General features: G+C 41.0%; 1 protein-coding gene across 2 annotated transcripts in view; it reads left to right on the plus strand.

Moving 5' to 3' along the window:
• Window positions 1-17,807, plus strand: part of chchd6b (coiled-coil-helix-coiled-coil-helix domain containing 6b) — a 56,705-nt gene that overhangs the window by 15,902 nt on the left and 22,996 nt on the right. Inside the window, exons 5-7 of one of the 2 annotated variants that reach the window (XM_079682198.1) lie at window positions 6,968-6,988; window positions 9,421-9,504; window positions 17,089-17,159. In XM_079682198.1, coding sequence (XP_079538324.1) covers window positions 6,968-6,988; window positions 9,421-9,504; window positions 17,089-17,159 — 176 coding nt within the window. The remainder of the gene's footprint in view (window positions 1-6,967; window positions 6,989-9,420; window positions 9,505-17,088; window positions 17,160-17,807) is intronic. The other variant, XM_079682199.1, reaches the window with a different exon arrangement.

The raw sequence follows: 17,807 nt of genomic DNA on the forward strand, positions 1-17,807 counted from the left end.
ACGATTTCGGCCGTCGATAGATGTCTGGCCGTCGATGAGCGTCCTGTCGCCCTACTCAGATTGGTGTGTCCCGCACCGTCGTGTCTTTTCGGCCGTGCCGACACCTTCCGCCGCCAATTCGTCCATTACTCAGTATTTCTTCAGTTGTAGATCCTGCTACAGTAAATGTCTACAAAATCCTATTTTACTGTCATGATGACACACTGGCAAACAATACCAAAGTCTTAAAAATGGCTGATTTCTTGAGTATTGGTGTAAGAACACGCTGGGAATTATGACTCTGGCATATGACACCTGGATGAGGGTGACAGTGTATGGGTTTAAAGAGAAAACAGTGTGTACTGGAGTTTTGACGCAGGTTGTCATGTGTATCGCTCTATTTGGTATATTTGTGGACTACACAAGTATATTATGTGAATTGAAACTTGGAGACAAAAAGGGAAAATAACTCCCATTTCACTCTTTGGTTTGATACAAATTTGGTTGAAATAAATTGAAGGCACAAGGCTCACTATAAGCAACGACTTTGTGATTTCTAGTGGCTCAGGCAATAAGGAAACACTAAGGGGTTTCAGCTAAGCATCATCATTGCTGAAAGCACTTAGCTGTACCATTGGCTTTTATTACTGATACACATGATGAATATTCCTACTGTACTCCCCATAGTGATATGGTATAAAGAAAGCTGTCAGTGAATTAGCTCTTATTTTTCTCCTCTTTGTCTGTATTTCTGTCTTCCTCCCTCTCTCCCTAATTAAAAAGCCAAATCAGGAGTTTGGCTGTACAAACCGTGTCTGCCACTGACATTCTCATGCCTAATCCTTGTGTTAGCCCTCTGTCCTCTCTCTCTCTCTCTCTCTCTCTCTCACCAAAATCTTTTCTCCCCAAACACATAGATTTATTCAACTGCATCATTTACATAATACAGTATTTACATAATTGATTTCCAAGGAAGCATTTCTCACCATGTGAGGCGACCAAAAGGTCTCATCCTGTCATATTTCTCTCTCTCAACACACACACACACACACACACACACACACACACACACACACACACACACACACACACACACACACACACACACACACACACACACACACACACACACACACACACACACACACACACACACACACACACTGCTCTGTTGGCGGACCATTGAGGTTTCAAGTCTAAATCAAGCATGAAGCCGGTGCATCTGGTGACCCTCATGCTACAACCACAGCAAACATGATTCAGCTAAGCATAGATATTCAAATGCTTTGAGATCAATTGAGTCGGTGTGTTTAGAAGGGGCATAACTGTTGCTAGGGAATTATTTTCCCCTTTCAACTTTAAAATAGTTTTGAAGATACATTGAACATGTAGGTTTTCTTTTGCTACCATTTCTTGTTATTAAACTTAGGCTCCGGCCACACGAGGCCGATAACGGTCGTATCTGCTACAGTTCACTATCAGATAGACGGTTCGGCCACACAAGGCTGACATAGAAACGTAGAAAACGATAACAGGTCCCAAGGTGGGTATATCAGGGGCCTCATTTATAACGCTGTGCGTAGGATTCACGTGGGAAGGTTGCTTACGTAGTAGATATCCAAAAAATAGGTACAGCTGTACAATTTACCACATATGGTGCTCATAGTTTCCATACCTCCTGTGTTTTTATATTCGAGGTGGTTTTAAATAACATATCCGTATTTATTTATTTCTCCCAGTTATGTTTTTGTGTGCACTGAGGAGTCGCAAACAGGCGTTTGTTTAATCATTTTAAGATTGGCTTTGATCAATGTTTGAAAATGAATTCTTCATATTTGATAAATGAGAAGTAACATTTTATTGATGGTATTATTTCCACATATTTCTCTCCATTCTTCCTTCTGCCAACGGTGTCGCTTTCTCGTCTCTCCCGTTTTTGTGCTTAGTGCGTACGCATGGGTTAGAGTTTGCGTGGAGGACCGCACGTTTTCCCGTCAAGTTAGTATTTTATAAATCGCAAACATTGCGTAAAAACTGGCGTACGCCATTTTTTGAGGGTATATCCCTTTATAAATATGGCCCCTGCAAACAAAACGCTCTGGGGGAGCAAACGGCTCCGTGTTTACGCCAACACAATCATTTCCTGGGGGCCTTTACATTTATTTATTTTTTTCATTTTACATATAATTGTAAAGCAATACATGATTGTCACTAAAAACCTTTTCTTTACATTACAATAAAATATAAAAAATAATTAATTTGAATAACAATTCAAGTTAGTAGCTATTAAAGGCATAAAAGGACAGAAATGTATAATTCTTTCTTTAATAGAAATATTTCTTCTGCCCGTAAAGTGTCCAAACCGGGCTTTTCTGGATAAGCGCAATTTTAAAACATAGTCATTGTCCTTGCCGGATTCAGTTGGATTATTTGTCACAGTTGCTCCGATCAGATCGGTCTCCTCCATTTTGTAGATTATTTACGACTTTTGAATCCACATAAACACATCGGCAAAATCCGGTTTACTTTGAGCATGTGTTTTTAAACAGTTTAATCCCTTTGTGAATTGTTTCCATTTCCGCGCCGTCCTTTAATTTCTTCATACAGCGGGGAATCCAAATGAATGAATCCTGAGTCCAATAACCATCAAAGTCACTCCAATAGTGCTCCTTAATTACGCTTTCATCCTCCTTTAACTAAATACTTCACATCCATCTAGTTTGTGACAGTAGTTGTAGCATTTTTGAGACTTCTAAACTTTAATTACCGCTGTTGCGCCCCCCCCCCCCCCCTCCTGTGTGTGTGTGTGTGGGGGGGGGGGGAACTTTCAACAGGAGTCGTTTGGGGGGGCTCTTGGGAAAAAAGGTTGGGAACCACTGTTCTAGAGTACCCTGGAACCGAGGGAAACTCTGAAAGAATACGCCCATTGGCTACAAATCAATATATGATTGGTTGATCAAACTGTCAGTCCAAACGTACGCTCTCATTCAGTGCAACGGCCAGGGCATTCTATCAAGGATGTAGAATACCTTGGTTGAAGGACAAGATCTGATTGGTTGCTTTCTTTTCTAACACAAAACCACTGAAATGCGTAGTGCATGGTCCGAGAAGGACAAACAAATCAACGTAACACTGTAATATTACAGATCAACAACACAGATACAATTCTCATGTATTCATTTTATATACATTTTATTACATTTTATTTATATAATTAAATCGATTTCCGTGTTCCAGGGTATTCTCTGAATACCTTGAAGGCCCTGACGGTTCGCCACTGATTAAACCCAAATTAAACTGATATGCTTCATCAAAGTTTGTGCAATTATCTCACGGCAATAAGAGCACCTTTTTCATATAGTACAACATACAAGCAAATATAAAGAAATCCAGCTCAATATTTGATCAGAACTGTCTCATTGACATTCCCCACTCGGGGACACATCCCAAATAATGTAAACAACATTAAATATTTGCAGAACAGAGCATCAATAGTTTCTTCTAATACTGTGCATATATCACTAGGTACAATTTTAGTTTTCTTTCAAATTTGATGTGTAAAATCACTGCAAAAAACTATTTATTTATGCTTTATTTTATAGTGACAAATACAGTATACAAGTACAAACTCAAAAAACAGCTATCCAATGCAAGTATAAGACTGTGTCTGCAGAAAACTGGAGACACTGAAGCAGGCACACACTCTCCTGTCACCTCCACCACATATTGGCTTTTTAAACGAGCAAAGCAAAAGTCTGGAAATATAGCCAGTGACAGCTATTGCACAATAATCACACATCATGTCCTCATTATCAGTCCTAATATGAATGCAGGCCAAGTGCACAACAACATAACTTTGATAAATAAATAAATAATTGTGTTTACGTATCAAACTTGATATCCCAGCATGGGGGATGCTACTGATTGTCGCGATTATCTTCGGAAATTGTGGAGCAATCAGTCTGATTGCTGTAAACATATAAAATGCTGCGTTGCTTTATGCTGCATGATGGATGCACTGACACTGTTAAGATTACACACCTTGATGTTTGTGTCAGAACGTGTGTTTTCCTCCTCTTCCTCAGGGTAGTTACCATGATTAACCGTAAAAAAAAACAGAGCAGGTTTATTTCTATGAATAAATATCCATGAGGTGCTTTGCTTTAAACATTTATGGCTAAATATGGGCATGTTGTGGGGGGGATATCAGGCTGATCCACATGTGGACCATTAAATGTTGATCTAGGATTTTAAGAAAAGGAAATTGCCCACTGGTATTCAGATGAAAAGTTTTATAAATCTGAATATTTTTGCAGTATGAGCATTTTCCAATGTGTACTTACAGCTTTTTAGTGTGACAGCAACAGCTTTCCTATACTTACTTACTTATTTCCTAGACTATAAAGTGACGGAAATGGAAGGTCATTATTCTTATTGTTGACTAACGGTATATACGTTTTGTTGCTATGGTTACCTGCAGTTAAGTATATCAATGGTATATCCATTAGGGCTGCTCGATTATGGCAAAAATCATAATCACGATTATTTTGGTCAATAATTGATATCACGATTATTTAATACGATTATTCATTGACTTTGAAAATATCCATTTATTGAACTTTAAAACAAATTCAAATAATAATTTGAACAGTATCTTTTTAACTGTTGATTACCCTGAATGTATAATTCAACTGAAAAACCAATAAAAAAAAATATATAATATATGATACATTTATATTTACATTTAAATAAATAATATCAAAATGATAAATACCAATAAACAAGATCAACAAATATTTTGGAGCGCACTTCCACAAGCTACTAAACATACATAAATATGATAAATACAAATAAATTAGATCACATATGTTGCAGTGCACTGTCACAACCTAGCAAAGCAAAATATACATATTTTTCCCATTATGTTGTTTCGTAATTGTGGCAGGCCAAAATCGTAATTGCGATTTAAAATAAGATTCATTGCACAGCCCTAATATCCATATGTGCTTTCTATAAGAATCTAATCAGCATCTCTTCTTAATTAGCTTGATTAATAATGCATTAACGCTACTTGTACAAACTTTATCTTAGTAAAAATCTGCGGGAATAAATGAGCCTTATCCTTATTACCGACCTACTGAATACCTGCCTGCTCGTGCTTTTGCTAGCTCAGTGCCTCCAGACTCTTAATGTGCAGACTGAAGCTGCTGACTGTTGGTCCCCAGGGAGCTAAGAGTCGCAAAAAAACAACAACGAGTGGATGTACCTGAAATGCTGTTGCACGTTATGGCCTATGGACCGCACCAAACTGCTGGGTGTGTGTTTGTCTTCGTCTGTATCACAACAAGCCATTTCACCTCACTTCAAAAGTCTTTCATCTAATGGAAAATGGGACCTCCACACTCCTGTGAGCACTCTGTGGGGGTTCCACACACACACACACACACACACACACACACACACACACACACACACACACACACACACACACACACACACACACACACACACACACACACACACACACACACACACACACACACACACACACACACACACACACACACAGGAGGCGTCACGTATTCAGTGTAGGGCCCGCCACCAAAGAGCAGCGAGGTTAAACAGATGGTATCGCTTGTATCTGTTACACAGATTACCCAACACACCATCACACGCACGCACACACACACATGCATTTTGCAGCAACCGGCTTTGTGAGTTCACCTCATTTAACTGAATGGAGTTTTTATGAGGCATGGCAACATTAAAGCCACCCACCGCTCTAATCTATCCCCTCCTGCTCTGTTTTTAATGCCGGACTGGGGAGCACTTGGACGAGTGGGCAAGGCTACACCCGGCGTCCTGTTTGTCTGTTTAACAAACTTGAACTATAATTGTTTGATTTGGTGATAAAACTGTATTACAGATAATACTTTAGCATTAACTCTCATACTTTGCAATGTTTTAGTAATGTTTATAAGTACGCAGTTGTATCAATTCTCATAAAAAACGGATAGTAAGCAGCTAGTTCTCATTCCAGACCCAAGTTGTTAAAGAAGTTGTGAGTATATCTGTTGTAAAGAACACAATAAACCATATCTGTATAGCAACGTTGCCTTTTTAAATATTCATGTGCAAGCACAAAACAAACTGTATTTTAATATAACTAATTTAAGATGGTTTGTGTGGGATTTTCATTGGTTTTATGGATTGTTATTAAAGCAATATTTAAACTTGACTTTCATTTGATGTTATCCCTTATGCATAATAAGCACATCATTCGGCATACGAGCACCAACTGTTGTGAGACTTATTGACACTATATCCTTATACGTGTTAATAACATTATTTTGTCTTCAGCTTTATAGCTAAGTGGCCAATGCATTCACTTGTTAACCACACTGGCTACACTGGTAACACGTTTAAGGCCTGTGTTGAAACACTGAGATACTTGCTTCAGTAATTTGACATTTACTTGCATCTCAACTTCCTAATAAAACTTTTTTTTTAAATAGCCCTTCAGCCTCAAATGTGACTGGCTGCATTCACATGACACGCTGAAAATGATTGCCTAGCACTGCGCTCAAAGTTTAAATGATTTCAATGCAGCAACCAATCTGATGACAGACTTATGTACATAGCTTTGCAAGCTAACGGGGGACGTAACCATAGAAACAAAACTAACTAGCTGTCCTCACTGCAAGGCTCCGCGCCCAACCTCAGGGTGAGAAAAATATCAAATCATGTGAATGCAGCTTTAACCTTTATTCCTTTTATCAATAACTTCTACTTTTATTGCTTTCCCTTTGCAGCATTTCCTCTCCTTAACCGCCTCATTCTTGAGTGTCACTTTATTCATCTTAAGCTCACCTCACTTTTTTTATTTTCCTCTTAATCAACCCTTTTTGTCTCTTATAATTTCTCCCATCCCAGCGCTTCTTTATACCCTCGGCTGTCTCACTAACCCTGCTCCTTCTCTCCCTCCTAGCCAGCAGATGTGGATGCCTGGGTAAGCAACACTACCATTGCTGCTGCCTCCTCTTTATTAAAAATACTATATTTCTCTACCTTTTCCCTTCCCTCTCTCTCTTCCCTATTCAAATGTCATGTTTTCATTGTGCATTAAAGCGAGGCTGCGAGTGCCACCATTCCACACAACAACACTTTGGGAGGTATTCAGCTAGAAAATTACACATCATCTGTGCTGCTAGCAGAGGTGATTTGACACACAAACACACGTACACACACAGCCCTTAAGCATCAAACAGCCGCTGCGGAAAGAGAGAGTGCAGTGAGCACAGTATAGGGATTTGCAGATGTGCTCTTTGGGGATGCGTGTGTCTGTTAAGTTAGGATAAGATGTGATTGGATTACTGTGTGTGTGTGTGTGTGTGTGTGTGTGTGTGTGTGTGTGTGTGTGTGTGTGTGTGTGTGTGTGTGTGTGTGTGTGTGTGTGTGTGTGTGTGTGTGTGTGTGTGTGTGTGTGTGTGTGTGTGTGTGTGTGTGTGTGTGTGTGTGTGTGTGTGTGTGTGTGTGTGTGTGTGTGTGTGTGTGTGTGTGTGTGCGCGCGCCAGCAAAGAGAGCAGAAGAAGAGTAGATCATCCAAGGAAGATGGTGTTGCTCCATCTGATCTATATCACACTCACTAATGCACAACTCGGCTACAGCAATCTGTCACCATTACACCATGGCACAGAATGTGTGTGTGCGCCTGTTTGTAATACACTTTTTCAATACTACATAAATCCATGCCCCATTGCTGCCTTTTTCCCCCTCACTCCTATCTACAGTGGCTTCATTGTGTTCATGCACCATATAATGTTGATACTGCTTTAACACTGTTTCACTGATTGTGTTTAGAAACAATGTGCATTCATGAGTGAGCTAGCTACTGATTGGTAATCATTTGAATATGCAGGCAAACATTATTCAGATCAAACGTTTGAATGGCGAGGAAAACTCAACCACACTGCGCGCGTGTTTCTTAAACCTTTTATGTATTTAGCTTTTCCATGTGATTGTGAGGCTGCTCAGGCTCTGCTTTGATCTTCTGCACACTCTACACACAGCATGGACACACTTCTGACAGACCAGCAGATTCTCAACCAGGCTGCACGGTTTGGAGTGCATCAGTGAGATTCAGTTTGCTGCTATTCACGTCAGATACAGTGTATGGCATGTTCTTCTGGAAATAGATGTGATTTGTTTTCATGTAAACACACAGCCAAAATACACCACTGACTAGAAGGCTTCACGCGCCATGCTTTCATGTCCCAAGAGAAAAGCTTCTTTGACACATAAACATTAAATAAGATACAAGTCAGAATCAAAATGTAGCATCATGCTCTTCTTCTTTGACTATCTCTCTTATGATTTTCCTTCTCAGCGCTGCAATAGCTCTTCATTACTCTTTCTCTGTTTATCATATAACCTTGATACATATTTACCACAAGCAAGTAATCCCTTTTAATTCCACTTTATGTGATTGTGTAACGATATTGACGCGCTGTGAAGCCTCCAGATATTAAACCAAGTTGTCTTAACATCTTCTAGTGAATCTTAGCTAATAAAAACCCCTGATGCATGTTCCCTTCTGGAGCTGAGCTTGTTTTCACAGTGTCTCTTCTATCTTCCTCTGCTTGCATGCTGCTCTGCCACGGCCCAATCTCTGGGTCTTCCTACAGACTTCCATCTTGCTGCTTGTCAAAGCTTGGCTCAGCGGGCATGTAACAGCCTTTTCACCTCATCCTTAACGCCAGCATCGCCATATCAGCTTCTGCCGCCGCCGGAGTAGTTTTGTAAGTTCTGTTACATTCGATGGACTAGCTACGAAATAGCCATTTGCGTTTTACTTTGTTGTGTATGTGATCTATTTTATATTTCCATCATACATTTGTCATAGATCCATAACATAGTGGTGCCTCAGGTAACACATGAAAAGTATACTGAAAAATAATGCATCGACAACATGAACCTGCAATTTGATGCTATATTTTATTTATTTTATTTTAACTTTATTTAACCAGGATAGGTCTCATTGAGATTAAAAATCTCTTTTTCAATTAACAACACACTTTTGGAGAGTTCTGTTGTGTCCTAAAACGTCTTAGACACTATTTTATGTTTTGTTCGCTTCCTGATGCAGAAAACGTGGGTTTAGGTAAGGTAAGGGTTCTGGTTAGTCTTTTGGGCACTGACAGAAACACATTGCCTTATTCTTCCCCCTCTCAGCATGAAATATCTATTTTAGTACCTGGATTGATTTTCTATTTGCCAGGCAGTCAGAATGATGTATTTTCACAGGTCATATTAATAGATTAAAATGTCATCATGCAATATAAAGAGCCTGTTCAATAGCTTTTTTTAAAGCAATGTTTTTTATTTATTTTATTTGTACCTTATTGTGTCATTTCTAATTCTACGCTCCCCTCCCCTTTTCAGGCCAAACAGCTGGAGAACAAAGAGAAGGAACTGGCCAGCATATCCAGCTTCTATAAACAGCAACTAGAAATACTGGACAAAAAGGTAAAAAACGTTTCATCTTATAAACATGTCATTAAAAGGAAATAGGCAGAAATAATCAGAAACGCTCTTTCTATGAACATTCTTCAGTTAAAGGTGGGGTAGGTAAGTTTGAGAAACCGGCTCGAGATACACTTTTTGTTATATTCCATGGAATGTTCTTAACATCCCGATAGCAATGAACATCTGAAGTGCTTTGACAAAAAATCCATAAAAAAATGTCATCTGTGGAAGCCGTGGCGCTGTAAAAAGCACGACCAATCATTTTAGCCGGCCCGGTTAAAATAACTGGATGGCCTACCTGCCTGTCAGCCTTCCATCTGTGCACAAACTTATCTCGTGCCCTCATTGGTTATGTGCACGTTTGTGTGTGTTGGAGGAGGGGCTCTGTAAGGAAGTGGCAGATTTGTTCCGGCTGTGTATTTTCAAATTCTAGCGCACTCGAGCTGGTTTCTCCAAAATTACCTACCCCACCTTTAAGAGAGCAGTAGAACGTTTAGCACTCCTTGTGACATGTATAACAGGAGACCTTAGTAACCAGATTCAAACGTCCTCTAGGCTTTTACTGAAAAAAGTCCTCACACTTCAGGAATAGCAAAACAAGTCCTAACATGACATATTACTCACTCTCCTTGGGTAGTCAAATCTCTTTGCCGATACAAGACACTCTTCCTTATCTTGGAAATGTCAAGCCCACATACCAATGTCAGGAGGCAGATGTAAATGAATTGAAAGTCTCAGCAGGCGGATGAGAGTCACGGCTCTCCAGCACTCAGCAGCGGTCTCCCAGCGCGCTGAGAGCTGCAGTCGTCTAATCAAAAGTACTGTGGCTTTCTCTTCACTGTGTCCTTTAGCCGGCAACCCAGTGGTCTTTCTTTTTAAATGGAAAGATAAATAAAAGCAGTTTGTCAGGTGCTTTTAAGAAATTATGGCCTGTGTTCCCTCCATCTCAACACTAATGTGTTGTTGATATTTGGCATCCTTTCGCAAAAGCCAAATGCACAGGGGTCTAATAAATGTCGCTTGCTTACAGAGTAAACTTAGGCGGATTTGTTAAAGTACTCTGAGAGAAGCAAGGTCAGTGTTGGTGCATGAATTCAGGGCAGGAAAAAAGTGCTTTATGCTTTCAGGGAATGGAAAGTGGCTTCGAGGAAGCACACCAGGCAGGAGAGTAACACTACACAGTGCAAGTAAAGACAGGAAGGACATTTCAGAAAAACACAGATGACTAGTACACTGAACATTTTAAAATATAAGACTTGGAGAAAAAGATTAGTAAAAAAATAAAATCCTTAGGGATTATTGAGACTGGTGGCTGCTAATTGAACTGCAGTCAGCATCCTGTTCATCATGGAAAACAGTGACGTTTAAAGTGATCCCCAGAAACAGACAAAGGGTCTTCGATGTATCAGATGCCCTGTTTTATTAGGGGTGTTATGATATTCAATAATGTCATTAATAAGTCAACTTTTAATGTGTGCTTTTTTGATCGCCTGACGCCAGTAAGTAAAACGGGCTCTCCTAGATAAAACCTTTTTATGCTTACATGGAATTTGTGTGTGACTCTCTGCTATATTGTGTGATAGTCGTTTTTTCACATGAGCAAACTGTATTTCTAATGTAATTTGTTGCACAGGAACAGTTTGCTGCTAAACGAGAGGCGAGGCATTCAGCGACGCAAAGTAACATCCTTTGGGTTTTCTTAGAAATCTGACCACGGATTCTTGCAGGCCACAGAGAACCTCGGAGAAGTTCTCAGTTTTTAACTTACATTACAATCCATTCAAACATAGACACATTGCTTCCTAAATGAACTGAAACTTCACCCCCCCCCCCTCCCCTGCCTATCCTGTGTTGCTCCTCACAACCGCGGATCTCCCTCCAGTATTCAGTAGACAGTCTGTGGGACTTGACTCCCCCTCCACGCCTCTCCCCGTCTCTCCCTGCGTCCGGCAGGGCCCATCAGGCAGACGGGGGACCTTATCTAGTCCCTGGCACTCGCCTCCTTTAGGCCTCTGAGAAAACCTTTTTACATAGCCAAGTTAAATGGAGGGGCCCCGTGCACGCCGTGCGGCAAGCAGCACACTGCGCCGCAATGCTTGACGGAGGAGACTGATTGGCAGCAGAGTGGAGGATGCTCTATCTCTCTCCGCTCGCCGCCGCAGTCGCTTTTTCTATCGCCTTTTTTCACCCCTCACTTGCTCGCAGCTGACCTGCATACGGATGAGGGAGTGAGAAAGAGGCGGACTGGTAGCAGGAGATAAAGAGGCTATATGGACTGTGCAGTAAACAGTCTATCCTGAGCCAGCGCCCTGAGCCGCCGTAACTCTCCCTCCTTCTCTTCCTTCATTTTCCAATCTAGCACTCCATTCATCCACGCCTCCTTTCATGCCCCCTTTCCTTTACACCGTCTATTTTACTTTCCTTTCACATTCTCATACCTGCAGCAAACACCAGTTGGCTTGAAATAAATGGCCACTTAGAAGTTGAATTGTGACTGACAAAGCTTATATACAAGAAATGCAAAAACTACTTAAAGTCCTAATGTCTCTCAAGAGTATCAATTATGATTTGAAGATAGCTTTACATTGCTCTGTCCTGGCCTCTCAGCCCTCCATGTTTTATTCGATATTTTTTATGCAAAGCAGAGATTTAAAGCTGTTGAACACCATGGTCCACACATGTATATCAGCCTGTGGTTATCTTTATATATTCTAATAGGTCAGAGTTTATCCATAGAATTGTAAGAATGTGAAATACATGCATAAGCAGACACGCAATTGCCCTGATGTGTCGATGATATGAGGAAAAGATTTAAGCAAAAGGCAAGGGCAGCTCAATTAGAAGGAGAATCCACTGGTAATGATTGGTGTGTGATCTTCCCCTGAATCAACACTGGCCAATCAGCAGCCCCCTTCCAACTGGCTAATATCTCTCTCTCTGTGTGTGTGTGTGTGTGTGTGTGTGTGTGTGTGTGTGTGTGTGTGTGTGTGTGTGTGTGTGTGTGTGTGTGTGTGTGTGTGTGTGTGTGTGTGTGTGTGTGTGTGTGTGTGTGTGTGTGTGTGTGTGTGTGTGTGTGTGTGTGTGTGTGTGTGTGTGTGTGTGTGTGTGTGTGTGTGTGTGTGTGTGTGTGTGTGTGTGTGTGTGTGTGTGTGTGTGTGTGTGTGTGTGTGTGGGGATTACCTGCATGAAAACACACACTAACACACTCTGATGTCCAGTTTGCCCAAGGGATAAATGACGATAACCCATTATTGTGTTTGTCTAAAGGCTGTGCATGCTATCCAATACTGACACAAAGGAAAAGCAGTGTGTTTGTGTGTGTGTTGGCACAACATGTTTGTATGTATGCTGTCACTTCAGAAGTAATTGTGACAGAGTGGCCAATCCACTGCACAACTTTGCGTTTCCTCTCTTCCCACACGGAGAAACATCCCAAGACACCCTGCAAACATCCTCTCCTTCTCTTTACCAATCCTTCCCCCTCTCCGCTTATTTGTGGATGCCTTCCTAATCTCTTCCCAGTGTACAGGTGGAGTATATCTGTCTCCCTGTGGCAACATAGCCTGTGACTCTGTAAACAAGTCTCAGTTTAAAATTCACCTCTTTTTAATCCCCTAACCAACCCCCCTCTCCCTTGTCGACTGCTTCCTCCCAAATAAAAAAAGCTAAAATTAATCCGCCTTCGTCCAGACGTGGAGCGTGAAACAACCCCTCCCTGAGAATCCTGACATCAGCCCATCGCAATCCACGGCTGCTGGAGGGTGTTCAGACGAGTGTGCACGCAAGGATCGTCTGAACACAAGCGTACTCATACAAACACAGATTTAGTCACACACCTGCATGTATGCAGGCTTACACACACACACATGTACCCACGCTAATCCCCTCCATGAGTCTTTCCAACACCCCCAAACATCTTGAGTTTCCCCCCATGAGGGTTATCATCCCTCCTTTCTGTCTCTCCACATTAGGCTGTTGTCCCCATGGGTGCAAACGACTGGGAAGAGCTCAGAGAGAGAGAGAGAGTGGGAGAGAGTGTGTGTGTGTGTGTGTGTGTGTGTGTGTGTGTGTGTGTGTGTGTGTGTGTGTGTGTGTGTGTGTGTGTGTGTGTGTGTGTGTGTGTGTGTGTGTGTGTGTGTGTGTGTGTGTGTGTGTGTGTGTGTGTGTGTGTGTGTGTGTGTGTGTGTGTGTGTGTGTGTGTGTGTGTGTGTGTGTGTGTGTGTGTGTGTGTGTGTGTGTGTGTGTGTGTGTGTGTGTGTGTGTGTGTGTTGCTCTGGGTCTTTTCTGCCAACAGACACCAGAGAAACATGTTGAAACACACAAAGACAACACATAGCCAACACTTTGACGCATAAGCTCCACCTGTCAGTCCAAACCCTCATTCACACTTCATGTTTAGATTTTCCCTAAATATTTTGTTTATTATATTATTTTCCAACAAAAATGAGTGTAGTATTATTGCAAAAAAAGAGGTACAAAATAAGAAAGACAGTAACATACTGTATTGTATTGAGTAGTAGACTAGAGTATATACATGTACATATCATTTTATAATTTTAATACTAAAGTAGGATTATGTGATCCAAACCAAATGTCGTTGTTTTTTTAATGTTGTTTCTCAGTTTTTTACGCTATAATTGACCAATAAATTGCGTGCTACATTGTTTCCTCTAGCTTATTCTCTCTTTGCCTTGGAAGGGTAGTAACAAGGAGAAGAGGGGGGAAGCCATATAATCGCTGGAAAAGAGAAAATACCTAAACGGCTTGTGTTTATTTCTTTATTTTCTTCCAAGTACGAGACACTACATCAACCTCCGCCTGACCCCACCAAACCCACAACATACAGTGGGGGCAACAATCACCAGCAGAAACTCTCTTTACCTTTAAACCATCTGCTTGCTGCTTCCCAACACTCTATGTCCTGAATAATCTGAGGCACCCATGGGTTTAAGCCTCTGTGGTGCCTTTTTTTTTATCTCGGCTCAAACACTGGATGTCCCACAAGGCAAATACCGACTTTCAAGTTTCAGCTCAGCTTTCCTCTGTTGAGTTTACCCGCTGAGCCCTTGACCTGAGGCTAAAGGCTAAGGCGTTACCATGTAGCTAACTTCTTACCACATATTCCCAGGGAGCCAGCCAAGGTATTAGCTAACTCTCCAACAAGATCACTTTCATCACTTCACGACTCGACTACTGCAATAGCATCCTCTATGGCATACCATCCAACCTCCTCAATAAACTCCAACATATCCAGAACTCTGCTGCCCGCCTCCTCACCCACACCCACTCCCGAGACCACATCACTCCCATCCTCCAGAACCTCCACTGGCTCCCCGTCCGTCAAAGAATCCACTTCAAAGTCCTCCTCATAACTTACAAAGCCCTCAACAACCAGGCCCCCCGCCTACCTCACAGACCTGCTGCACCACCACACCCCTTCCCGCTGCCTCCGCTCATCAGAAGCCAACCTCATATCCATCCCCACCCGCACCAATCACCGGACCTGGGGGGACAGAGCCTTCTCCGTCGCTGCCCCCTCCCTCTGGAACTCACTCCCACAACCCATCAGAGACTGCACCGACCTCACCACCTTCAAAAAACTCACAAAAACTCACCTCTTCAATCTGGCTTTTCATGTGTGATTGTTTTTGTATTATTTGACTTTAACTTTAACTATATATTTATTTGTTGTTCCTTTCTTCTCTTTCTTTTTTTCTTCACTATTATCTGTAAAGCGTCTTTGAGCACCTGTAAAAGCGCTAACAAATTAAATCTATTATATTATTATTATTATTAAAAAGAAATAGGACTTAATGTCTCTTTAAATCCATGACTTCAGAGCTACGTTTCTAGCACTCTAAATGTAAGGTATTAATTGGCAATGTTTAATGCTTTGTAGATTCATAAACCATCTAGATGGGGTTTTCAGGTCTTGGACTTTCTTTGATCCCAAAGGTACAGGACGCTGGGATAAAGTATGCTTCAAGTTGTGGCGCTGCTGTTGTAACTACCCCTCCCCTGTCGAGGTTGGATATTTAAGCCTAGTCCACATATTAGCAATGGGGAGATTTAGCAGCAAGAGAAGTCCGTTCCTGGTAAATCCAATACAACACAGCCAGTAAACACAACTGGCAGGGATAAAGTCTGACACATGGGGATGTTTGGCATTGTGAATTACCGCAACAGCCAAAATGGGACAGAAACTCAGATGATATAATGAAGTGAAACTGTAGACACATTTAATTGGTTTCTAAATGAAGGTACATGGTCAACAGCTTGATTCAAGACAGTTAAGAATCTTGTCGTTATCTTCCTACTCCGAAGCCACACACATGGGCAAATTGTGGATAGGATCACAAAGGTTATTCGTTTTTTAAATCCACTTAACAACAGCACTTCATTTCGCCTATAAACTGCAGAAGTTTTCAGGGTAGGAAAAAGTGATTTGGCCAACACGACTGACAAGATGCCAGCTCCTGCAGACTTGTATTTGACTCTCTTCTCTTTAAAGATCAGGAAATGAAAGGATAAAGAGGCAGATTATTACATTGTAGTGCATACTTCCAGATAGGATTAAGGAAAAATAGATAGCTATAACATTACTTGAGTCATTTCCAGCTGCAGACATTCAGATCAGGAGAAGCATGTCTGCGGATCACTGTGAAATAATGAGATATGAAAATGACTAGGGGCCACTGGAGGAGTAGAGGGCTGGGGATTGTGAAGGAGGTTTGCGTTTGATCCCATCTCTTTCCCTGCTCCGTCACTTCAATTACCGTCCTCTCCTATCACCCCATCTATTGGGAATATATGGAATAATTAAGTAAAAGCGTAAGAGCGCTGTGGTTATTGGTTTAAAGCGGTGATTACTGCGCAGTGGATGTGTATGAGAGGGTGGTGAGAGAGATTTGCTTTGACTTTGGGGCATTCTAGACAAACTGTATTTCAATTTTTTTTTAACAAAGAGCCTGTAAGGAAGTCATATATCCTACAGAGAGGACGACTTTAAACAAATGGTTAGTACTTTAGCTGGAATAAAAGCACATCATACACATAGTTATACAAAATACTTATTGTTTGCCTTCTTCCACGTCAGTGCAACACTCCCCAAAATGCAGTGTAGTTAATTCTGCATATGACCTTGCCCTCTAGGCATGGGGTACACCTGTGTAGCAATTGCAGTTTAAATGCCACTGTTCCTCGCATTGAATAAAGCATACGGAGTACCAACGAACATCAGCATTCAAATTTGTAAGCAGCGCTGTGAAATTCAAAGGTCGCTAATTTAACAAATGACATTTGGGATAGTGCTTAATGCATTTTGCTTATCACCGTTGGCTTATTAGAGCTTGAACTATTGCTAAAAAAGGGAACATGCAGGTTGTTAAGCTGTAATTCACAGGACTTGATTTTAGGGCTTAGGCAATCTTGTTTTCATGTTTTAAACATTTTATAATGTGAAAGCCATCATTAAAAGCATGCCTGAGCACCTGGCTTGATGTTTAAAAAGTGAAGTGCAACTTCTTCTGAGCTTTTGAATACCACTGAATTAATTCTCAAGGTTCTTTGTCTCTTTGCCTCCAGAACCTAGAGAACTACAAGCAGACGACTGAACAGTACAACGAGGCAGCGAGCAGAGCTGAGGCCGACATCAGGTAAATACTGTGCAACACCATTTTCTGTGGAATGAACCATTCAGTGCCCCATTACAGGGCTGCTCCTTACTGCCTCAGTACCGTTATGTGTTTTACGAGCCCATCAAGGCAGTTTGCCAAATTCACCTCTAAATAATCTATTAGTTGAGGCTGTGATCTTTTTTTGATGTCGTAGCAACAGTGAGAAAGAAGATGTGGTCAGAGGCCTGAGTTTGAAGGCAGTTTGCAATGTGTGTATACCGTTAATGGTACAGTCCACACATTACTTCCCACACATACAATGTTTAGGCTAAACGATGCCTTCTTATTGTCTTTTCCCTCTCCTTTGTCATAGTATTGTGACAAAACTATGAAATTAATATATCATGTCTCACCATTTTCCTATTAAGATAAGTTAGATCATTCTGACATTGTTGTTTCTTAGTCTTTCAATTCATGAAAATATATTTATCTTATTTTAGAATTAAAGTTAAACAATGTTCTTAACATAGCTTTGAATTGTCATTTAGTCATTACATGCATTTAATAACAAAACAATATCTAAATAATGAGGCAGTACCTCCATCTAGACCACCTGCTGCTTTCTTTCTCAATGTCTTGCTTCATTTGGAAATTAGACATGGAAAAGAAAATAGTGAAAAATACATA

The sequence above is a fragment of the Notothenia rossii genome, assembly GCF_949606895.1.
Source record: "Notothenia rossii genome assembly, chromosome: 5".
Taxonomy (NCBI): Eukaryota; Metazoa; Chordata; class Actinopteri; order Perciformes; family Nototheniidae; genus Notothenia; species Notothenia rossii.